The 25192-nt window shown below is 38.4% G+C and overlaps 3 protein-coding genes across 3 annotated transcripts; 1 reads left to right on the top strand and 2 right to left on the bottom strand.

Moving 5' to 3' along the window:
- Positions 1–6996: 6996 nt before the first annotated feature.
- On the bottom strand, positions 6997–11269 carry LOC129956617 (KRAB-A domain-containing protein 2-like). The gene is made up of 2 exons (XM_056068549.1): positions 11081–11269; positions 6997–7695 (listed from the first exon to the last, which is right to left on the bottom strand). Exons 1-2 carry the CDS (start codon positions 11267–11269, stop codon positions 6997–6999), a joined length of 888 nt encoding a protein of 295 aa, XP_055924524.1.
- Positions 11270–11551: 282 nt separating this feature from the next.
- On the bottom strand, positions 11552–12972 carry LOC129956616 (uncharacterized). Its single transcript, XM_056068548.1, has 3 exons — positions 12692–12972; positions 12294–12622; positions 11552–12138 (listed from the first exon to the last, which is right to left on the bottom strand). The coding sequence occupies exons 1-3, from the start codon at positions 12970–12972 to the stop codon at positions 11552–11554; spliced, it is 1197 nt and encodes a 398-aa protein (XP_055924523.1).
- Positions 12973–22036: 9064 nt separating this feature from the next.
- Positions 22037–23712, top strand: LOC129956615 (proteoglycan 4-like). The gene is made up of 2 exons (XM_056068547.1): positions 22037–23120; positions 23219–23712. Exons 1-2 carry the CDS (start codon positions 22037–22039, stop codon positions 23710–23712), a joined length of 1578 nt encoding a protein of 525 aa, XP_055924522.1.
- Positions 23713–25192: the final 1480 nt, after the last annotated feature.

Genomic DNA, 25192 nt, shown 5'->3' with positions numbered 1-25192 from the left:
AAATACTCCCGATCTGAAACTGCATCCTTCAGAGGATGAAAATGAATTTGAAATGAGTTGCGACGTTTCTGCAACTCCTGTCGTTGCTCCCAATAATTCTTCTCCAAAACAACTCTCTTAATGGGTACCTTCGTTTCTTGGAATTGTCGCGGCATGCGTTCCAAACTTCACGATATAAAGACTATTATCAACTCCTTTCATCCTGTTTGTTTTTGTTTTCAGGAAACATTCGTGACACCCAATATTCCGTTAAAATTACGCGGCTACAACTGTGTTCGTAAAGATACAGACACTGGAGTGCGCAGTTCTGGAGGTGTCTGCATCTTGACATCAAATCTTTACCCAAGTACACCTCTTACTTTGCATACACCTCTACAGGCTGTGGCTGTACAAGTTCACACCCGAACGCTGGTTACAGTCTGTAGTATCTACTTGCCACCCCATAATGCCATTCAACAACAGGATCTTGACAACTTAGTGGATCAGCTTCCTTCACCTTTTATTTTACTTGGAGACTTAAACGCACATAGCACGCTGTGGGGTTCAGATAGTACAAACTCTCGTGGGCGGCAGATCGAGCAGTTTATTTCTAATAACCGTCTCTGTCTGCTTAATAACGATGATAAAACATACTTCCATGAACCCACACGTAGCTTCCATAGCCTTGATCTGGCAATATGCTCACCTGAACTTCTGCCATTATTGACCTTTACTGTTAGTGATAATTTATATAATAGCGATCATTTCCCGGTCATTGTCCCCCATGCTGATAGATGCGGAACGACTCATTGTCCTCCGCGTTTCGTATTCCAGCGGGCAGACTGGCATAGGTTTTCTCAACTGGCCAAAATTACTGAGAGTATGGTCAATGTACCAGACATCATGGAAGCAGTTCAAAACTTCACTGAATGTTTAATACATGCCGCTAATTATGCCATTCCTAAAAGTTCCCCACGTCCGAGAAAATTCCGTAGACCGTGGTGGAACGATGCCTGTCGCGATAGTTACAAGAACCAAAAGAGACTATGGAACAAATTTAGAAGGTACCCAACCACAGAGAACTGATCGCTTTTAAAAGAGCTAAAGCCCTTGCACGCCGCATTCGTCGTTGTAGCCAGAGGGAATCATGGGTAAAATATATTTCTTCAATCACATCTCGAACCTCAAGTCAGCAATTGTGGAGAAAAGTGAAGGCAGCTAATGGAATTTATCAGGAGTTTTCTTTTCCTGTACTAAAAACCAGGAATAATACATACTCCTCTCCATTAGATATTGTCAATATTCTTGGACAGACATTTGCACGGATTTCCGCTGTCGAATCGTATAGTCCTGAATTTATAGTGAGAAAAAATCTCGCGGAACAACTATCTTTGAATTTTGAAGCTGCAGATACACATCCATATGATTGCGAGTTCAAAATGTTTGAATTGAGAAAAGCACTATCCCAAGCACATGATACCAGCCCTGGACCAGATGGAGTCACTTATAATATGCTTCGCCACTTAGATGAGATATCGCTCTCCAATCTCCTGTATCTGTTTAACAGAGTCTGGGGTGAGCAAAATTTCCCATAACAGTGGCAAGAAGCTCTCGTGATTCCCATTCTGAAACCGGGTAAAGATTCTGCTAACCCCCTGCATTATAGACCGATTGCGCTAACTAGTGTCCTTTGTAAGACGCTTGAACGTATGGTCAATGCCCGACTAGTCTTCGAATTAGAGAAGCGAGCTTACATTCCACTATTGCAAAGTGGATTTCGCAAAGGCCGATCCACTATTGATAATATAGTCCAACTTGAGACCCATATTCGCAACGCTTTTGTGAGACGAAATCATCTTGTCTCTATTTTTTTTGATGTAGAGAAGGCGTATGATCGTACGTGGCGTTTTGGAATTCTTAGAAAACTTTTTAACTTGGGTTTTAAAGGGAACCTTCCAATTTTTATAAAAAAAGTTTTATCATCTCGTACTTTTCGGGTGCGCATGGGGAAATTTTATTCTGATTCTTTTATCCAAGTTTTATCCAAGTCCATCCTATATGCCATATAACTATGCCTATTGGACTGTCAAGATTATATACGGCTCGTCCTTCTAACATCCTTCCTTTCTATGAAAGGACTAAAAGAATGCTTGCTGATTTTCAAATTTCGGATGTACAAATCTGTAAGTTAGATTCTATATCATTTCCACCATGGGATATCCCTTTTTAAAAGATATTCGCTTTTTTACGTGTATATGATAAATATTTATCTTGGATAAACTTGATCCTTTTTTCAATTGCGCTCTTTTTATTAACTTTGTAATTTTTTTATCAGTTGTATCTTGTTTTCATATTTGAGGCATTTTCTTATATAGTTTCATTGAACTTGTGTTTTAATTTTTAAATACTACTCTTGTTGCTGGATATGATTTATTCTTAACCATATGTATGGCGCAGTTTAGCCAAGATTGGCTCTTGTGCCATTAAACCTCATAAACCCAACCCAACCCAACCCCATGGGATATCCCAGACATCTCCCTCCATAATCCTTTTTCACAATATGATAAAGCGAATACAGCTCCAGTTGTTTTCCAAAAGCTGTATTTAAATCATCGTGATAAATTTTCTGCATACATTCCCATCTTTACAGATGGTTCAAAAACAACTGGTCATGTTGGCTGCTCGGTTGTCATTTCTCAAGAAACATTTAGTTGCCGTTTGCGAAACTCGTGTTCAGTTTTCACAGCTGAGCTAACGGCGATTTTACTCGCGCTTGAGAAAGTTTCAAGTTTACATGATCGTAAATTTTGTTTATACTCAGACAGTATGAGCGCTCTTATTTCTCTCAACCAACCTCAAAATTCTAAGCATCCTTTGGTTTGGGATATACTTCATCTTTTACGAGCACTGAATTCCAGGAATATTCAGATTTTATTTTGTTGGATTCCTGGTCACGTCGGTATAATTGGAAACGAAATTGCTGATAATGCGGCAAAAGCAGCATCCACTTTATTGCGGCGGCCAATTCCTTATTGTGATATAAAGAAGAGTTATATGTCGTACATACGCATGCAATGGCAAACATTTTGGGATTCTCAAATCTCAAATAAATTGCATAATATAAAACCCAACATAAAACCATGGCCAATTGTTCCGGTGCGTGATCTCGATGTCAAATTGACTCGACTCCGCATCGGCCACACCCGATTCACTCATAAACATCTTTTGTTGGGTGAAAGATGTCCTTTATGCACATCATGCAATGTTGATTATACGGTCATCCATATTTTAACCGAATGCTACTCTTTTAATCACCATCGATTACATTTTTTTGGTGCATCGTCACCACATATTTGTGACTTGGTGGGAGAACGTCCCCATTGTAACATTTTTAAATATTTGAAGACCATTGGTTTTTACCCTCACATTTGAAAATTTTTAGCTTTTATATTTGTTCCGATTCTTTTATACTGGACTTTATGCTTTTAAGAACATTTTTCAATTATGATATTTAAAATTTTACCTTTTATTCACAGCTCTAACCACATGTTTTGGCGCAGCATGGCCATATGTGGCCCTTGTGCCATAAAACTGGAATTAACAACAACAACAATCCACAAGGAAGCGTTCTCAGTGTCACACTTTTTATCATGCATTTTAGCGACATTCTAAATCAATTACCACCGACTGTCCAAGGAAATTTATACGTGGACGATCTTCAGATTTCTTGCCAGGGCTGTAATATGCACTTAATTGAACGGCAGCTGCAAAATGCAGTTAAGAATTTGGTAGCTTGGTGTGATGAAAATGGGCACACTCTTTCTGCCGAAAAGAGTAAATGTGTACATTTCTGCAGAAAGCGAGGCCTTCACCCTGACCCCTCGGTTCGTATACGCAATGACTTAATACCTGTCGTTAATGAAATACGACCCTGGGAGATTCCTCAGTTTTCCTTTTTGAATTGTTTCTTTGAATTTAATAAAGCTACAACTGCTCCAATTATTTTCCAACAACTTTTTAATTCTCATCGTTCACAGTATGCCTCCTATTTTCCAATATTTACTGACGGCTCAAAGTCGGACGGACATGTTGGATGTAGTGTCGTCTTTGGAGATGAAATACACAGTTTCCGTATTCATGCATCATTTTCCGTTTTATCTGCGAACGACAATTTTTTATTTATACGGACAGTATGAGTTCTTTAGAAGTACTCCATCATTTTAACTTTCATCCGTTCGCTATTAAGATCTTGGAACTCTTGCAGACTCTCCATCATAGGGGCTTTAACATTTTATTTTGCTGGATCCCTAGTCACGTTGGAAATGAGCAGACCGATCACGCTGATAAAACTGCATCTACCTCTTTTGATTATGAACTACCGTACTGCGATATTCAAAAATCAATTGCAAAACATATTTTCCTTTTGTGGCAAGAGACATGGAATAAACAAATCCATAATAAACTGCACGTCATTAAGCCTTCTATTTGTATGTGGCCAGCCCTGCCTATGCGTGGCCCTGATGTTAAATTGACACGCCTTCGCATAGGGCATACTCGGTTTACGCATCGACATCTTCCTCTCGGAGAGAGACCACCTGTTTGTTCTCGATGTCATGTCGACCTTCGTGTGAAGCACATTTTAATTGAGTGTCCAAATTTTAACTCCTATCGTATTCGCTTTTTTAATTCAACATCATTGACTCTTCACGACTTAGTAGGTGAAAAACATCACCCTAATATTTTTAACTTTTTGAGTTTTATTAGGTTTTTACATCGGATTTAGCACATTTTATCTTTGTATTCAACATCTAGCCTATCATTCAACTTGTATCTTAATGTTTTGTGCATTTATATTTTTTCCTTTTTAAATTATTATCATATGCTCTCTGTAATTTATTTCCTGCTCAAGTTTTTACGTATGGTTTCATTTTCTTTTCGTCATGCTATATGGAATTGTCTCCATTTTCGAACTTGCTTATTTTAACTGTGTTCTTTTAACTTAACTTTTTGCTTGGCGCAGTATGGCCTGATATGACTTTTGCGCCACAAAACACCACAAAACCAAACCTCGGTGAACTTCAGGATGAGAAGCAGTATAACGTGACACTGCTTCTGGGTTAACTTAGGGATGAGACGCAGTGTAACGAGCTATAGCTGCTCTGTGAACTTCCAGATATGAAGAACTGTAACGATTTAATGTCTTCTTTCGTTTTTCGGGATTGTTCTGGCGATAACGAGCCGCTGCTTCTTTGATTTGTTGAGAACGGGATAGCGCCGAAGTTTTAGGTCATCTTTTATTAATCATTTTAGGTCTTTCGCCCTTTTTAGGTAGGTTTTTATTATTTTTATTCGAATTTTCATCATTTGGAGGCATTTCTTGAAGGAACACTTCATAATGACCGCCTAAGAAACTTCCAGAAAATCGTAAACATATTACAAGAATCACCGCCGAATGATCCTCTCAAAAGGCCGTTTTCGTAAACCTCGAGAGCATACGGATACAAAACGGCGGCCACCATATGTTCAGACACGGAACCATAGGTAGTTGTCTCCGCGCTCGTCCCAAGTATACAGTTGTAACTCATCCCAATGCGCTACCACATACTCGATTATCGCAAGTCTAATCTCATACGATCACAATAGACAATGACATCTTGAATCTTATACGTAGAGAATGACAAAGAATGAAATAAACACAAACCATCGCCAGGTATAGGGACAACCCAGTGTGAGCAAGGATGGTCATTCACATACAATATTTCCGAATCCATGGCGACTACTAGTACTGGTATGCAAGAGGTTTTTTTTGTGTAGGAATACGGTTAATAGATAAACGTGATTTTAGAGTACTTAAAACGTATTAATATATTTTAAAACATCCAAACAACGTCCAAATCGTAAGCAAATAATATCAGTAAACTAATGAGTATGAGTAAGCCTTTCAGTCGTCAAACTAATACAGCAATCGAAATTATGAACGAAAATAGAAAATTTATAAGTAAGATTTCTAGGCACATTCGCGCGTTTGCCGCTCACTCGGGCGCATTCACTTCTGCGCGAGCGCGGCTATTTACAACCTTACTTTCGCACATATGAATGCGCACGTACGTAACTGGCATGGCAATACTCATTGTGCATTCATATGTATGTATTATATATATGTTACGGTGAAACACCGAAATCTAGAGAAAAAAATAGTCGCTTGGTGTATGTCCGAAATATTTGCTAAATACCCTTATTTCTGACTTTCACCGGTTAATATCGACATTCACCATGCACTAATGGTGAATGTTGAACATGTCCGAGATTTATATTTTTTTCTCCGTAATTCAATCGCGATAAATTTTTCGCCTCTCTTTCTGAGAGGAATAACTAAGAACTTAAAACACACAGTACTTTCAAAATGAGAAAGGAAAATAATAGAAGTAAAAAACTTACTTAATTATACAGTACGTTCTAAATGAGAAAATAAAATAATAGTAATAAAAAACTTACTAACTTAAGTGAATCAAATCTTATTTATTGCAACAACTTAAACCATTATGACACTGAATTGCACAAGAGGCCCTTGCTTTTACAACTGCATTTATTTGTGGAACACTTCCTTTTGCAATGACAGCGTGTATAGCCTTGCCCACCGCTTCTCGAATTAGCTGCAGCTGCTTCTCTCAGTGAAATTTCTTGAAAAGAAATCTTATCTATGGAAAGGAGCTTTTCTTTACAAATTTCGAACTGATTACGTGTGTAAAGCTGCTTGAGGGTACCATTTTTATTCGCAAGTTTATAGAAGGCGGAGTCTTCTATTCCAACAACAACCGCTAACACATTTCGGTTATCTGTACGACCACGGTCGACATCAGGGACTTGTATTCGTACAGTATCACCAATTTGAGCAGGAGGAAATATGTTTTGTGAGGTTCGCAACATTTTTGTTGCTTGCAGTAGAAGATTCTCTTTCGCGGCCGCTCTTTTTATAGAAATTAACTCGTGTTTTTCATTCAGAACTTGACTTGCAATCTACCACGTCTTCACATCCTCTTCAATATTTTTCTTTGGAATTTGGTTTTCGGTTTGACCACCGCTCAAATTTTTTTCAGAAGTATTACCAGTTTCTTGAAGCTGTTCCTCAGTTTCGATACTTGCGATTTGTTCGCTAGGCAAAAAAGATGATGCTATGCCTCTTTTCGCTTTAATGCCAAACATGACTTCATAAGGACTTTGGCGTATTCCTTCGTGGTATGTAGTGTTCTTGGCAAATTGAACAAAGGGTAAACCTTCTGACCATTTATTTGTATTGTTATCGTTCATCCATGCAGTTAGCATATTCTGTATATCCTGATTGGCCCTTTCAACTGAGCCTTGTGTTTGACTGTGACGAGGCTTTCCGCGAACTATCTTAACATCTTTCCACATAGCGCATATTTCGGATATGACTTGATTACTGAATTCTCTACCATTATCTGATTGCAATATTGCTGGAGCACCAAATGTTAAAAATATTGGAAGAACGCGATACGCTACTTCTTCAGCCCTCTTAGTTTTCAAAGGTCGTAGCTGGACAAACTTAGTTAAATGATCTTGATACACCATTATGAACTTATATTCACCATCTGAGTTTGACTGCAGATCTATCAGATCAACTTGAGATCTTAACTCAGAACTGATCATTGGTTTCTCAACAATATCTTTCTTAGGTGCACTGTGTTTCATTTGACACTGTTTGCGTAGATTTAAATACAACTTCATATGTAATATTTTTGTATTTATTTTGCAACTCTTTAAGCATACGTGTTCTTCCTCCATGGCCTGTCCAGGTGTGAGCTTCATATAGTATACTGAACAATTCCTCATTAGTAACAGAATACTGTATATTCGTTTCTACTGGTTTTTATGGTACGGTTAACTTCTCTTCATCATTAATTTTTAAAACGTCAAAACGTTTCAATCGTTTGTAATCCAAAGGTATGTTGCACTTAGTTTTAGCAGAAATCACTTCAGAAGGTATTTTAGAGTACTTTTCTCTAGAAAAATAAAAGCAATTATCTTCTCGTTTACCCGCAATTAATACATTTAACTTTTCAAGAAAAAGATCACGATTCACTGCAGTATCCATTCTGTATAAATCAGGAAATCAGAAGAAAGAAAAAAAGAAAACTTTGCTCTCACCATCGAACTATGCATATGCATAAGACTGACAAAGCTGACTGACTCCACCAGCACAAAGGATTTGGCTAGAAACAGCCAGTCGCCAGGATTTGGCGGGAGACTCCACCAGAACAAAGGATTTGGCGAGAAACAGCCAGTCGCCTCTTTGTCGGCTCCTCTCTTTTCGACCTCCACCAGAGCATATCTGTGATTGTCGACATACACCGATGAGGGTCCGAATGTACAAGAATGTAATGAAATATTCGATCCTTCACTGACGTATTTGGTGTTTGTCGACATTCACCGGTGAATGTCGACATAGGATTACAAAGTTATTTATGCAGTTGGTGTATTTAGAAAACGAAGTACGACCGTGCCGCTTGTTTTTGCTGGACTTGGCGGGGGCACGGCAGGGCCCCCAAATATAAAGGGTTCTTTCTATAGCTGTTTCACATCTTTCAGGTCATCCTGAAGCTTCCTGTTTGGTTTTCAAAAACGTATAGATGTATGATTTGAATAGAGATGTTGATTGTTCCTTGAAATGGTGTACTTCGTACATTTTCATTAGTTTATGGATTGGATTGTTAGTTTCAATGGCACAACAACATCTAAGGCCTTTTGAGCTTCGATTATGACCCAAGTTCCTTTCAATGCACGATCTGTATTTTCATGTTCACAAATATTGATTTGGGTTTCTACACACTTTGAGTGTAAAGAGAATGTCAATTTCCCATGTGATCTATATGGTAGAACAGGTCGATACATGCCCCAAGGATGTAAAATGGAACATTTAACATTTCCAAGATACTGAGAAAAATAAACCAAAATTACTAGTTATTATTTCCGGTTGTCCTATTGGATACGGAGAATATTTGTTCACGAAGGGATAAAGGCTGGTGAAATCTATGTATTTGGCTTCACCTTCATAAAATAATTCAGTAGCGTTTGTCCTGCCTCCGTAAAAGGCATTCTGAGGATTCAGTCTTTCCACTATGTCAAATTTATTGCAAAAATCTTTAAAAGAAGCATCCTTTTCTTTCATCCTTTGGTACTTGTGCTTTCATATTTCTTTTAGATTGAATCCCAAATGTCTAATTTCAGAAGCCTTCTCTTTCTTTTTCTTCAAAAGAGCCCACATCGGAATTTTTCGATACATGTTTGATATCATCTCTATCAAAACATGTATCGCAAACATGAAAAGAAACATCTATAAAATTGAAATACAGTACTGCCTACTACGTAATCTACGCAAGCACCATCAATGTTTTTCTTATTTTTCATTTAAAGCGTGACATATTTTAACCCCCATTGGATTTTCCTAATACATCAGCCACTCTACCGACTCTTTACTGAAATTAACTTTTGTCCCATAACCTCTGACAGAAACCATAGGAATCTTTTCTTGGAGTATGTCTTTATTTCTAAAGACGGCCGTACATGCGGATGGTATAGTTGTGTATGAAAATGGATCGACTCCGTTTATTGTTATAAATTCGCTCCGGAACTGTAAACAGCATCTTTTTAAGATGTCTACATCTGACCTAAATATAAATAAATTTTCTTTCATTGACACTTATAAATAAGTCACTTATGAATACAGTTATTATAAGCATAAAGAAAACACATAAATTTAGTTAAAAATAAATGTACTCTCTTTATTTAAAATAAAAACACAGTTCATGAAATTAATTAAAAATATATCTTCTTCCAGTATTCATATAACTCTTTTCTGAAGTCAAAGGGTTGCTCTTTGCTTAAATCGTACCATTTCAGGAATTTCTGGCTATCTACGGGACTCGTGAAATTAGGCGCGTAATTATCAACATCCAGAAGACTTCCTAAGTAGATTTGTTTTTCTGTAGTGTTAAAAAGGTGAGGAAAATACCCATTTTTAACTCTTTTAGTCCGAAAGGTTGTGGAAATTTAGATAATGGCATAGTGAGAAAGTTTAATGAATCTATTAATCTTATCTTATGAGAAAATATTTCCATCATTAGTTATCACGTGAAGTTTTACCCCTTGATTAAGTAGATAAGCCAAAATAAATTGACCTTTATATCCTTTCAAATTATGCGCAATAGCCGTATAGCCTTCGTGAGATTTTGAGAAACGAAAGTCGCAAAATTTTTTCATTACATCGAGCCCCCCCCCCCCTCGAATACCACTTCCTCTCCACCATAATACTGTAACACTCCAAAATTTACTATAAGGTCTCCTGTCTCTTGCATAGCTTCAAAATCGTAGAAAATTAACTTTTCAATCGAAAGTTTCGGGGATTTTTTGCTCCAAAAAACAAAAGTTGCTGCTCATACACACAAATTGTTTACAAAAAAATATTCTGACTCTCCGCACGTGTTATTCAGGCATACGACTTTTTCGTTTAATTATCTGATGATAATTTTTACATTGAAATAGCTGTTGACAAATGGATATTTGTTTTTTACTAGTAATAGATAAATGTCTATGGAAATAATCCTCCGATTTAAAAATGTGGTAACAATTATTGCATGACCGAGGACTATTGCCAACACAATTTTCAACGTAACACTCATTGCATCGTTTCTCGCAATAATATTTCCAATAATGGTAAAACCTTTGTCACATTGTGAGCAATAAAATTGTTTCCCGACGAAACTACACGTTTTTAATTAAGTCATAACGTCTATTATAATGCCGCAAAAAGAGTTTGGGTTTTTTCCACACCTTTATGAATTACCTGAAATCGAGAAAAAATTCCTTTTAGTTACATTTAGTTTACTCATTTATAATTTTTTTAAAAAAATAAAGATATTAAACGATATAATAGTAACTAAAACAATTGAAACAAAATAGAAATTTAAAGTTTTTTTAAAAATGATTTGATGACACATTTGTCTTTAATAAAAGAAATAATTTAACAAAAAAAATAGAGTAAGATAACGGATATGTTGAACAATAGAGAGAGAGAGAGATTTACCTTGTTAAAATGCTCTGCTGAAATGTGTACTTGAACATCCAAGACTTCTTCAAACTGTTTTATTTCATTTTGACCACAGGGTTCAATAGGGACACCAGACTCTTCATACAATTTGAGAGTTAGTCTTTTGAAGCGGCGTGCGTCCATTCCGGATGGAGTTGTATTGTTGATGCTTTTTAGCAGCAGCATGACCAAAGAAGATGGCTCGAGCAGAAGAAATATTTTATTATAAACTAACTGAAGGAATGGTCACAACACTGTTCTTTCGCAGACAATCTACTTCAATGTTCAAAATTGGCTTTCTTCCGGCACCATTTATGTACGGAATTGTCACCCCAACACCGTGCGCGAAGCACATCGTTGGTGTGAATGGTGGAACCCGAGTAATTATCTATATGAAGCTACCACAGAGGTCTTCACCAAGGGACACACCCAACCCACCCGTTTGGCAAAGCAAACAGCGGCGGCTAGTTAGAGCCTAGGAATGTGGTTGTTTATCCACGCGATGATTTGGTGGATAATATGCAAGTTGTGAGGATCTTTGATAAGATGATCTTTATCTTGAGCATTTTTTATTTTTTGTCTAAGTGATTGAGTGTGAATGCACTCGTAAATATAGTGGTCTGGTGTTCCAACTTTGCCACAGTCACAGAGTGGATCGTTGGTGATACCGAATTTGTTGAAGTAGTAAGGAAATCTCCCATGACCCGAGAGGAATAGAATCAGGAAGGGATGAAAGGATTTCCTTTTGGTAGAGACATTTGGAAAGTATTTATGTGTCTGAGGACCTTTTGAGCTATAGGCCCATTCATTTTGCCATTCTGCAAGAATGCAACGCCGAATGTCAGCCTTCAAGGTGCCATGAGACCTGGGGACGTGTGAGTCAATGGAATTTTTCTCAGTACCATATTTGGCTTGTTTATCGGCTACTTCGTTGCCTTCCACACCGATGTGTGCTTTGACCCAATGGAAGGAGAGTCGTCGGTGGGAATTGACTGATTTTATTTTGTCGGCAAGTTGCTTCAGCATCCCGCTTTTGCGTTTAGGCGAAGCAAGGGCTGTAAGTAGAGAGAGTGAGTCAGAAAAATAGAGACTTTGCTCCAAGAATTAATTTGTTCGATGTATTCAAGGGCCATGAATAAGGGATAGGCCTCAGCTTGGAACACAGTTGTATGGTCGTCAAGTCGATGTGAGTCAACATATATGAGTTTACCGAAGTAATAGCAAGCAATGGCGGATCCCACCCGGTCGCCAATTTTAGATCCGTCAGTGAATATTTCTATTCCATCTCCTGAAGGTGGATTTTTCTGGAAAGGGAATGTAAACCACTCGCAAGGATGTTGGTCATATGGGTTAAAAGTAGGTTCATAAAGTTCAGGATCAAGGTTAGTGTCATCAAATTTGACTTGAATTTTTTGCACTTTCATGAGGAAATTTGCAAAGAGTTCTTTAGCTCTAAGGCGAAGAGGCAAAATGCCTGCAAGAACTTGTAGTGCATGTGTGCTGGTAGTCCGAAAGGCTTTAAGAATTTTGATGAGGGGCCTTCTCTGTATAATTTCGAATGCTCTAGCAATTTATATGAATTTAAGTCGGTGCCCCCAAGCCCCGTACCCAAAAAGGGCGTAAGGTTCGAATGCGCCTGTGTAGATGCGTCTGTGCAGATGGTGATGTCTGGAAAAGAATCTGTTGGCCACTGTATTTAATTTGTACATGAGCAGATCACTTTTCCGACGGACGTGCCTGAAGTGTTCTGTGAAAGTAAGCTTACTATCCCATATGACCCCGAGATAACGGAAAGAAGAAACCACTTTAATGGTGGAATTTAGGAAAGAGATACACGGTGGGTCATCTGAATTTTGTCTGTTGCCGTATGTGATTGGCATAAGTAACATTTTGTCTATACCAAATGTTAGCTTGTGTGCTTTATCCCAGTGGGTGAGGGTGTGCAGGATGTCAGCCCCTTTTGATTCAATGTCGTTCTTACAAGAACCCCCAATGACAACAACGAGGTCATCTGCATAAGCTTGGATGAAGCATCCAGGTGGGAGCGGAAATTAAGTGCAGTGTCGACAATGACGTTCCAAAAGACTGGCCCGCTACAGGAACCCTGTGAGACACCTCTTTCAATTTGGAAGGACCATGTTTGTCCTTGCATTTCAATGGTTCCTTGACGTTGGTTAAAATAGTCTTTGATGAGTTCAAAGAGGTTTTGCGAGCAGCCCGCCAGGGTCAGCTGATGTAGTATACTTTCGCGCCAGACGTTGTCGAATGCGCCGCTGACGTCAACTGAAAGGATACAAGCCTTTCCTTTGTGTTGAAGAGTGTTCTGAATGTTTCTCCAGAGCTGGAAGTGAGCAGTTTCACATGAGCGACCCGCTCTAAATCCATGTTGGTTTTGGTGTAGGAGATAGGTTATTCTTTGCGTAATTAGTTTATCTAGGATTTTTCCGAAGATGGGGAGTAGACAAATAGGCCTATATGAGTTAGCCAGACTGAGGTTTTTACCTGGTTTTGCAATTAAAATTACTCTAGCAGCTTTCCACGTAGTGGGAAAATAACCGAGCCTGAGACAAGAGTTAAAAAGCTGTTCAATGACACCTGGATTTTGTTTGAATAGGATCTTGACAGTTTCTAGAGAAAGTTGGTCGGGACCAGGTGCCTTTTTTGGCTTAAGAGTGTGCAGAACGTGTCGGATCTCCTGGCGCGTGAAAGCAGGGTCAGAGGTAGGAGAATTATAAAGTTCATTGGTGACCCTGATTGCAGTTTGTGCAGGTGTTTCTTCAGATAGGTTGTCTTTTGGAAAAAGGGTGTTAATTATAACCTGGACTGAATCTTGCATAGAGGAAGTCAAAGAACCGAATTGGTTGGTCACGTTTTGAATAATTAATTGCTGTTTCATTTTGGCGTTATCAGTTTTATAAGGGAGGTCGAATGGGTTGAACTTGGTGACCTCAACGCAAAGATTTTCGAGAGCTTGGCGACTTTTAGTGCCTATCATCCATTTATATGTAGCCTCTTCTTTCTTAAAGATAATTCTCCTTTTTGTTCTTTCAACTGGATGATTGCATCTCTGGTAGCGAGTGCGAAGTGCTCTGGTGAGTTTCCTTTGGATCTCTAGTTCAGAGTCCCACCAGGGAACTGCATTGTGTTTTGAATTGTTCGGTGGAGAAACGAAGCAAGTTTTTTGCATTAGTGTGGTGATGTCAGCGACAAAATTGCCAACTTCATCAGTTGTTTTTAGGTTTTTTGCTGTCTCGAGATGAGAGTTGTAGTGTTTCTCGAGTGTTTTTGCTAGAAGCTTTAGTTTCCATTTGCAGATCCGTGAACGTGTAGGTGGTGAGTGGGTTTGACCAGCAAGGGAAAAGAGAATATAAGAGTGGTCGCTAAGTGAGCTGCGTTCCAATTGCCACGCCTCTTTGCGATCATAAAGAGATGACGTTGAGAGCGTGACATGAATTCAACTACGACCATTGTTTGTTTGGAAGGTGGGTCCTGCATTAGAATCGTTCCAAACGAGGAGATTCTGGTGTATTATAATGTTTTTCATGGGAGCGCCAATGTCCCGCTTACGTTTTCTGTCGTCCCTGTCTGGACCCTACAGCTCTGATTGGATGTTACCATCCCCCACTAGGAACCATTGTTTTGGTTTGATGGAATCTATCAGTTCGTTAAGATTCTGGAAAAGGGTGTTTTTATTGGAGGAAGGAGGAAAATAGAATGATATAATAGTAAATGTGTCGGGACCCTTGGAGACATCGACACAAACGAAGTACTTATTAATGTGTCTTGTAACCACTGCAATATTTGGGTTACGGATAGAGATAAGTACATTGCCTTCAGGATGGTAAATAGTGCGCCATTTTGTTGGAAAGAAAGAAGAACCGGCATGCAAGTATGGTTCTTGAACGCAATAGACGTCTGGAGTATTCTTAGTAAAAAGCATTGGTAATTCTTTGGTTGCTTTGAACGAGCGACCAAGGTTGCCCTGAAAAATTGACCAGACAAAATTGATGGAATTTGGTGAACTAGGCATAATTGGTGTATGCGCGAAATTTATCTATGTTCCTCTTGTAGAAGGGACAATTTAGAGACGTGGCAGAGTGGTCTGTTTTGAAAAGTTGTTTTTTGTTGCTTTCGCGACAGAACCGACACCTTTTGCTAATTTTCTGGCAAGTTTTTGATTCATGATTGTCGCAACACTTGCTGCAAGCTGTAGGTGAATTGCAATTATTTTTAGAATGGCCAAATTTGAGGCAATTTTGACATCCGATGGGTTTAAGATGTTCTTTGAACTTTTTGGAACCGAATCCGTAGTGAAGCCTTTTGTCATTTTTGATGGCCTTATAAATATTTGGGGAAACAGACAGGACCCAGTGTGATTCTGCGCCCCTGCCTGGTTTCCTAAAGAGAACCCTTATTTTACCTGCTGGCAAATTATTGTCTATTCTTAATCTGGATATAAAGTCTTCCTCCTCGCCGTTTTTGTCCTGTCCTGTATTATCAATGTCGTAGATAATTATTTGTGGGTCACGCTTTTGTGGAAGGCGTGCCTCACAAACAGTTTTTAGGTAAGAATGTTCATTTATCGCCGTCAAGAGTTTTGAGGCCATTTCTTGAGTGGGGACTGAAATCGGGATATTTTTAGTTCTTGCCTCCCTACAAGAAATAATTTTGACACCCAGTGCTTTGGGGCGTATGTTTGATTTGAGCAGAGATTTGATGTTCAGTTTTGTTTCATTTTCCTCCCCCATTGGTTCTGGCATTTTAGCAGCCACAAGGACTGTGGGCAAGGCCACAAATTCTGTTTTGTCAGCAGCTTTCTGCATTTTGGCGGGCTGACGAGCCAGTTGTTTAGCTGGATTTCGTTTGGGAGGGTTATAAACCGTTTTTTGTATTTTTACATTTGGCGTGGGCAGGAGACCCTGCGACCACTGCTGAGCCGTTGAGGCATAGGTTTTTGTTGTGACTGGTTGGGCTGGAGGTGTCTCTGTAATGCCCACTTTTTGTTCGATTGCTTCTAGTCTTTTAGTTACCGCACTAATGTCGAAACTTTCGACTAGTCGGGAGAAGATTCCCATAAGTTCTTCTGCAGCATTGGCTTTAAGCTTGTATTTAGCAATGAATGTCTGCAGATCATTTACTGTAGAGAAGTGGGACTTTTCAAAATTATTGTTAATAACTCCCTGTTGGGACTCCGGTGTGCCCGGGATGAGGTCTTCACTCTCCATGTTGTCTATGTCAGGGTTTCTGACCTTAGGGAGGGGTTTAAGCGTAATTCCCTCTGGAAAGATGTTGAGATGCTTTTCAGTGAGTTTTTGCTTTGCTGTTTTCATTGTTTTGGCAAGACGCTTTTTGCGCTTCTTTTGTTTGGAGGTGTCTGCCGTAGCAGCAATTTTGTTCGCTTTAGCCGTGAGAAACAGGGAACTGAGCGAGTGTTTCCGATTTTTTATTTGGTCAACTACTTCCGAAGAAGTTTGAGATTTGCGCAGTGGTGAGTCTGCCGAAAGAATATCGTTGTCTTTTGCGTTTTCGTACAAGTCGCTATCATGAGATAGAAAAACTAAACTAGAGCGTGAGTCGCTGTGCGCCATAATCGAGTTTTCTTTAATTGTAGCCATATTAACAGAATTGGGACATGGATTGTTCTTTTTACGGTAGATGAAACCAGAACCGCCCCGTTCCTCTGAACCCCTAGTCAGAAGATAGTTTCCGACGAGTAAGTCCCTGGAGTCTACGGAGGCGAACTAACAGGGCCCTTTCCTAACTAACACGTCTCAACGTGCCGTCCCAGCACGATCCGGGGGTACCTCCTAACCGTACTTGCGCGCAGCGAGGGACCCCCCCCCCCAGAGGATTTCTCGAAGAGATTTAATATATCAGGAACGTGGAGCCAAACGTCTCACCTTCTGTGAGCAAGGGAGCACAACAGGTACCGAGCTAGAGGTGCCACTCCGAAAGTCTCCAACTGTCTTACCGCCATCCCCGTTCTGCCGAAGGGCCTGGGTCACCCCAGTGATTCCCAACAGTGGCGTGAGATGGCTGCCATTGCAGGGCAGGCAAGACAGATTTCCTCTTCCTCGGTTTTTACGACTAGCCCAGTCATCACACAACGTGCGTAAGAGTATCCGTGGTGCGGAATTTTGAACTTATTTTTGTGTTTTAATATTTTAAAGTGTTTTTGTATTTTTGGTGCGGCACTTAAACAGGACTGTTGTTTAGAGGTGCTAATACGCACAAAAAGAAAGAACTAAGTAAAAACAAAATTAGAATAACATTATTTACAAATTTTAAAGTAAGTTAGGAGATATTTAACACGTAAAAGGAACTTTAATGCGAGCAAAAATAACTAGTAATAGGTAGAGTGTAGTTAGAGTTAACTATGGCATTAAGCTGATAATTAATCAATTCGTTGTTGCCTGCGGAGGCCTGAAAATTCAAAAGTTAAGACATGTTGAGAAGATCTTAAAGAAAATTATTATTAACTACTAAGTATCTAGCTGCACTTAGGTGTAGGGGTAACCTATAGTATCTGATAAGAGAGACCCTAAGGCCACTTGTAATGAAACCCCCTCCCAGGCTCCTCACTACAGAGAAGACTGCTTAAGGCCTTATCACACGGCCAAATACCGTCAGCACTTTCGTGGGCAATTTTTCGTTTTTACCCGCAGGCAACCGGTCAAGCAAATTTTCCGTCATCGTGAGCATTTTTTGACCAGCTTGAAAATGTTAACTATAGCGACGGAAATATCGTTTGCAAATGAAATTCAACCAATCATGTCAAACTTCGATAGTGACGTAGTGTGCCAAGAATGGCGCGACTGACGCCAACTACTTTGTGAAAAGTAGTCCATTTTTGAGTGTGAATGCGAACCAACAACATCATCCAAAATGGCAAAAAAAATATTGTGGTCGAATGAAAAAGAGTCGGCTCTCATTGACCTTGTTCAGGAGAAGCCGGCTCTTTGGAATCCACTGGATACTCATTATGCTAAAAAAACATTTAAAAAAACATTGTATGAATCGATAAGAATAGAAATGCTAAGGAGATGGCCCGAAGATGAGGACCACTTAACATCAGGTAGGTGAAATATTCTATGTTTCTCAGTATGATGTTGTGATCAAAAAACGTTTTATACGAATACATTTTATGATAATGCAGAAAGGCGGCATTTAATCAATTTTTAAAATTCTTTTAAATATGTACAAAAAATTCCTGATAAAAATTTCTGTATGTATATGTAACACAAATTATAAGCATCTCATCTATTTTGCTGAATTATTTTTTCTTTTAATCCCAGCTAAAATATTTGAAAAATATGAAACGCATAAAAAAAGTTTAACTATTTTAAAAATTGGGATGCAATTTATTTACTATATTGAACCATACACAGGTTATATAATTGTATTATTCATTAAATGAGACAAGATGGTTAATGCGGCCAGTTAGCTCCTAACTTATTTCCGTATTCATTATTAGTTTTCATTTGGGATTATTGTGTTTCACTTATGTAAATGTGTATTAACATGCAGCATTACTTTTTTACAAATATACCCTATTTTTCATGAAACTAAAAGAAAAATTATTAAGAATTTATTCTATATTCATTTACAAGTCAAATTATACAAAATTAAATTTGGTATTGTGTAAAATAATTTTTTAAGTTAAAGATATTTGACTACGTAAAATTACATTATTATGATGCATATACACACACATATTTCTATAAAGAAATATATATATATATATATATATATTTCTTACTAAATTCTTTTTAATTCATTCCAGAAATACTTCGCAAGAAATTTTGTATACTAAGGTCATATTTCCAAAGAGAGGATAAAAGAGCAAGATTGCCTTCAGGATCAGCAGCTCTGGATATTGCACCAAAATGGGTGCATTATCACAGACTGCTGTTCCTGAGGGACACAATATATGTAGGCTCTTCCGAGTCCAATTTGGATGATTCGTTTGCAACTGATGGGTGCTCGGAACCAATGGTATATTTTGCTAAAATGTTTATAATTCTTATATAATGCTTTTATTTAGTTGATGAATAACTTATATGCATATTTAGTTATAATTGAGCTTAATCATTGACCTTTAATTTTTAAAATTGAATGATGAAAAAGCTGGTCAAGAAGTGAATTGAAATAGAATGTATAACTAAATAACATCTTATGTAATTGAATTTAACATCCAATGTAATTGAATTTTATTAAATATATCTAGTGATCATATCATTAATTAACCGTATACCAATCAATCGATTAATATTAGAGAAGGGTCTAGCATCTAATCTCTTGAAGGAGTTGGGTGGTACCTTTATTCTTAACATGGGCATTTCTATGCGCATTTAAATATATCCTTTGATTAATTTTTCAATGTATAGTAAAACATAATTATTTTTAATTTCTGTGGAGGAAGCAGATCACTTTGAAGCATACGAAGAAAATTGCCCAGAGTCTTCGGCAGCAACTCCGCAGAAGAGAGTTGCCGAATCAAGCAATAACAGTGTAGGTCCTCCTCCGAAAAGACGCCGTCAAACAAATGTGGGGGAAGACGTTTTACGAATGGTGTCAGAAGTATTAAAAAAAAAAGTGAAGCTTCGGAATCTGTTCCCCATGCGGTGGGACAACTTGTTGTTTCCACTTTAAAAAAACTGACACCACCGTATGGGGAACAGTTCACCCGAAGGATTTTTGAACTAGTCATGGAGTTTGGTGAAATCCAGCCAGATTTATTTTCATGAATAAAAAAAAATGTTGATGTGAAATGTTTTCTTTTTGTGAAATATATTTTAAACATATTGAATCTTTTGATAATGGTAATTACTTAAATAGTTCATTAACAGCCTCTATATAATTTAAAAACCTATGTTAATGTGAAAAGTAATAAGGATTAATTGTTTTTTAACCTTGAAATAGTTACCATATAGTACATTTGAGGGAATCATAAGATATGAATGATTCTGCAACTGTTTCATCTTTTTAATGTAAAAAAAAAAAATACTTTTTCTATTTAAATAGTGCATTGTTAAAAATGCTTAATTTTTGAAGCATTTTCTCCCTTTCATACATATGTGCGCCTGTTTATTTTCTAAGCATGGGATGTTTATTATAACGCCTTATTTTTAAAAATTAATTTTAAATGTGTATTTTTGAAATTTTAAATTATTACTACAATAAGATAATTTTAATACTTTTTAATTCCTGCAACACTGCAGGAGCATCTATTGTAAAACATATTTCATTTTGAAAAAAACAAAAAACGATCATACTTTTATCATTACCAAAAAATGAAATCACCTTTTGTACGATTAACAATAAAATTCAGGCTTCTTTTAAATTTAACAAATTACCAGTTAATTTGGAATGATGCATCTATTTCTGATTATGTATTGGCATTGAGAACAATCCATAGAAACAAATTAACAAAGATTTGAAGCATTAAAAAAAAAAACAGCTCTGTAGTTAATTTTCCGCGTGGTTCCTTCTGTCCGCGTGGTTGTGTCAACTGTCAATGCTGTCATCCTGTTGATTTGATGGGTTTGCGTTGGGATTAGTACTGTTTTTATCACTCACGCCTTCTTTTTTTATCTTTGTTCCGTATTATTTGTAGGTGCCTGATTAATGCGATATCTATATACGTAGTTTTTTCTTCCTTACATGTTTTTATTTATTTAATTTTTTTTATTGTTACTATTATTTTTTCTTGAATTTTGTCCTCTCGAACCGAGTTGGTTCCTGAGAATAGTGTGTTTTGTTTCAGATAACAAATTGCATATTATTTTGATTTTTTTATTTAGTCCGGTAGTATTATTATTATTCTTATTTCTTTTTGCTTGTGTGTACTTTTTGTTTCAGTGGGGTCTGGTATTTTATTTTGTTTTATGCATTTTATCTCAGTTTTAACGGGTTATTTCTCCCACTGGGCAAATTTTTTTTATTTTATGTGGTTCTTTTAGTAATTTTATTTTATTTTGAGTACTGATCTTTGTCTAGCGTTAACCAATCATACATGCGATCCCGATCTCTGCATCGTGTACAATGACTCCTCGTTTAAATATTTTTTTAGGTCTTGTCGGAGAATTTGTTTTAATAGTTAATTTTGTGTTTTTATTAAGTTGATAAAGCTTCCCCCCTCTGTTTTAAGTTTGGATTTACTTCCCCTCCCTGCGTTTGGTCTGCTCTCTGGTTTTGCCTTTTCTGGTTAATTTTTTAACTGTCTTTTTTCTTTATTATTTTTAGTAGATTGTTGCCCCCTCCCTTTTTTTTTCTTTTGTTCTCTTGTTTGTTCTGAGCATCTTATGTCTTTCTAAGGATTAATCGTAATCCTGTATCTTAAATCTCCCTTAATTGCTCGTTTTCTGTTAATATTTTTTTTGGTTTGGTTTGTCTGGAGCCGGTTCTCCCCCCTCTCTTTTTGATTTATTTTTTCTTCAGACATTTTTATTTGTTTTTTTTCTCTCTACTTATAATTCAATTAAGTTTACGCTTGTCATCCCTGTGCCATGATGATCGGTCTTGGGGGGTCTCTGTGCTGGATCTGGTGATTCTGGGGGGTGTGAGGTGGCCTCCAAACTTGTCCTCCCTGCTCTAAATAATTTCCTCAATAGTGTCATGTTTTATAAAGTCCTCCCCCCGTCCCTTTGGATAATCGTTTAATCTTTTCTTTTTTTATATTTTTTTGTTCCCGTTTCTTTTCTCGTGTTTTAATTTCTGGTTTTTGTGTACACCATTCTCTTAACTTTTTTGCTTAATGTTTTTTTTGTTTAACTGGCCCCGTGTAAAGTCTGTAAGCTGTCCGTTCCTACAGTAATAAGATCTACCCTCTTGCACGTCCCACCATCTCCGGATTCTAATAAACAAGTGATCTTTTTGTGTGTTTTGCTCTTATGTCTCACCCGGCACTCCTGTCTGTTCATCTGAAGTTTGAGTGTGAGTTTTTAGCCAAAAATGTCTACACCGACTAAGGTCTCGGGAAATATGTCTTTCCCTGCTACTGCCTTGCTCGTAAGTCCCCCAAAAACTATTGCTCTTCCGAGTGTTGTGCTTTCCCCGCGGTCGCCCAATGGTTCTAATGTGGGTCCGCCACTGCCCCTTTCGCCGGACAAAATGTGCATGGGCAACAATCTTTCTGCTCACGATCATGTGCGGCCTTCTTCTCGTAACTCCGATCCCAGTACAGCCCTGAATTGCCCGGATCCCTCCCAGTGCGATACAAAAGTTCTCACCGATAGTTCTACGTCGTGCTCGGGTCTGGTTACAGTTGAAACAAAACCTGGCTCCGCTGTGTGCGAGAGGACCCGATCAAAATTAGCAGCGAAGAAGCAAATTGAAGCCAGAGCTTCGCCTGTTTTGAAACCTCAAGCTGTGCCACCTGCTTCCCAGAAGAACTCGACGTGTGTTTCCCTGAAACTGCCGTTGGGATCCCCTCTTGCCACTGATGAGTGTGCTGACTTGGTCGCAGCCCCTGTGTCAGAATCTCTTCCGCTTGGAACGTCCACTACAGCTGGGAACCTCCCCCACGTTGTACCCTGTCCAGAGGAGAAGTCGGACAAAGATGCCTGCCTCGAAGCTCACCCTGCCGCTCCTCAGTGCCCGGATGAGCTCCCTAACTTTTCTCTGGGTTCGCTTGGTCTGCCTAATCGCTCATCTGAGGGTTCTCCCGTCATGGCCCAATCTCCTCCAACAACTCTGGAAGACCAGCTGTTTCTGTCCCCATCTCCTGAAAAACAAGATGTTCAGGAGGTGGTCACCTTAAGTGACAGTCCGCTGGCCAAGGTCCCTGACCTTCCCTCGGAATGGACGAAAATGTTCTTGGGCTTGTTAAGTGGGCCCCCTCCTGCCAAGGCGTTTGCATCCCTGCCTCCTGTAGCCAAGTCTACTTGTAAATACTGCGAATTGGTACTCTCCTCCCCTGTATCACTCAAATTGCATCTTGAGGAGGTACACCCTATCCGCAGCCCAACGAAATCGGCTGCTCCAGAAGTGCCCACTAGATCCAATCCGGCTATGAGGTTGTTGCCTCAGTTTGTCTGTGAGAAATGAAAGGAGGCATTTCACTTCGAGCCTTCGCTTCTGGCTCATCGTTGTCTAGCATCCGCTGACGCTCCCCCAAGAGTCCCCTGGGTTCAGATCCCCCTGAACTGGCCTCTTCTCCAGCAAAGCCGAAACGCCCTGCAACCTCCACCTCCAACCAGTCGGTCTCCAAAAGCGGGTCTCTCTCGTACGCGGCTGCTACTTCACGGAAACTACCGGCCAACCCTCCTCCAAGGCCAGCATTCCAGTGTCCGCGCTGCCTTGCCTTTTTCAGCATGAGGTCGGCCTACGTTCTTCACAAGTGCCCTAAGTCGCCGGCTGCTTCCTCTGCACCGGGAGATACCTCTTCGCGCTTTTGCTGCGATTGCAAAATCCTCTTCGTTAACAAGAAAGCGCTCCGGGAGCACAATTACAACATCCACAATCCATTGAGGCCCGCCCAGCCTAGTGTCCCTGTTGCGAAAGCTGCTCCCCCAACGCAGCAGCCGAAGACCGCTGATAGAAGCAACTCCTCTTCCTGCGTGAGGAATTTGAGTGGTGCTCTCGGAGTGTCTACTCCATCAACTCCAAACAAAGCAATTTCAATCTAATCCCAAAAGACGCAGCCAGACAAATGTGGGGGAAGATGTTCTTAGAATGGTGTCTGCGGAACTCAAAAAAAAAAAAAAAAAAAAAGTGATGCTTCGGAATCTGTTCCCCATGCTGTGGGACAACTTGTTGTCCCCACTTCAAAAAAAACTGGCACGCATACGCATGGTGTATGAAAATGGTGAACAATATTATTCTGTGTCTGAACTCAGAGCTGCTATTTTAAAAGCATGGGATAAAATACCGATTCTAACATGCAAAAACCTAGCAAAATCCTTCCAGAATCGTCTTTTAGAAGTAATTCGTGTGAAAGGAAAACACACGAAGTACTAAAAATTGTAATGCTATACATTTAATTAATATTTAACTTTGTGGTCTCAAAGTTTTTCCCACCCTTTTATGTTATGAAAAAAAATCATTTGAAGTATAATGTATAATTACATTAATTTCTTTATAAAATAATATGAAGAAATTTTTATGTTTTTGTATTGTATATACTATATAATGTATCTTTTTTTAGTAAAATTAAAAGTTTTCAATTTCACATGTGGTCTCAAAGTTTTTTCCACCACTGTAGTAATTTCTTAAATAGTCCATTAACAGCCTCTATATAATTTAAAAATTTTAACTCCTATGTTAATATGAAAGATAATAAGGATTAATTCTGTTTTCTAACGTTGGAATAGTTACCATATAGTACATTTGTGGGAATCAGAAGATATCTGCTATTGTTTCATCATTTTAATATAAAAAAATACTTTTTTATTTAAATGGTGCATGGTGAGAAAATGCTTCAAAAATTAAGCACCTTTTCACATCCATACATATGTGCGCTTGTTTATTTTCTAAGAATGGGATGTTCTCTGTTTATTATAAAGCTTTTTTTATTGAAATTGTTAAATTTAATTTTAAGGTTGGTTGATTGGTTGGTTGTTAGTGTTTTACGGCGCAAGAACCATACTTGATTATACTGCGCCAAGCAAATGGTGAAATAATAGACCAATCTATAAAAAAAAACACATGATGAAATATAAAAGCAAAAGTTATCAACATATAAATTCCAAAAAAAAAAGTTCTAGTACGTACAACGTTAATAAATTTAAATGAAACAGTGGTATAAAAACCCATTACATTGAAGCAATGTAAAATCAGGCGTTAATGAAAGTTAAAAGTATTAAATACATGTGTAAAAGCTAATGTATTTTAAAAATTTAAAGATGTTTGGGTGGAATTTTTCACCCACCAGATCTTGTAAAGTTAATGACGATGATTTAAAAAAGTTTAAACGGGAGGAATTAAAAGATGGGCACTCGATTAAAACATGATTAATGGTAAAATCCACATGACATGCAGGGCACTAAAATGAGATGTTTATGCGTGTAGCGAGTATGCCCTATGCGGAGGCGAATCAACTTGACATCAACATCGCGTATAGGATGATTAGGCCAGAGTCCAATAATTGGTTTCACAGAATGAAGTTTA

The sequence above is a fragment of the Argiope bruennichi genome, chromosome 11, assembly GCF_947563725.1.
Source record: "Argiope bruennichi chromosome 11, qqArgBrue1.1, whole genome shotgun sequence".
Classification (NCBI taxonomy): Eukaryota; Metazoa; Arthropoda; class Arachnida; order Araneae; family Araneidae; genus Argiope; species Argiope bruennichi.
Note: the sequence above shows the minus strand (reverse complement) of the source record. Positions and strands in the feature narration are given on the sequence as shown.

Coding starts and splice junctions, on each gene's coding strand:
- LOC129956617 (XM_056068549.1), bottom strand. CDS start 11,269: ATGCTGCTGCTAAAAAGCATCAACAATACAACTCCATCCGGAATGGAC. Junction 7,696..11,080: donor CAGCAGAGCATTTTAACAAG/GTAAATCTCTCT, acceptor CTACGCAAACAG/TGTCAAATGAAACACAGTGC.
- LOC129956616 (XM_056068548.1), bottom strand. CDS start 12,972: ATGTTACTTATGCCAATCACATACGGCAACAGACAAAATTCAGATGAC. Junction 12,623..12,691: donor GAACCTTACGCCCTTTTTGG/GTACGGGGCTTG, acceptor TATACAGAGAAG/GCCCCTCATCAAAATTCTTA. Junction 12,139..12,293: donor CATTGCTTGCTATTACTTCG/GTAAACTCATAT, acceptor CTCTACTTACAG/CCCTTGCTTCGCCTAAACGC.
- LOC129956615 (XM_056068547.1), top strand. CDS start 22,037: ATGTCTACACCGACTAAGGTCTCGGGAAATATGTCTTTCCCTGCTACT. Junction 23,121..23,218: donor GTTGTTGCCTCAGTTTGTCT/GTGAGAAATGAA, acceptor CCCTGGGTTCAG/ATCCCCCTGAACTGGCCTCT.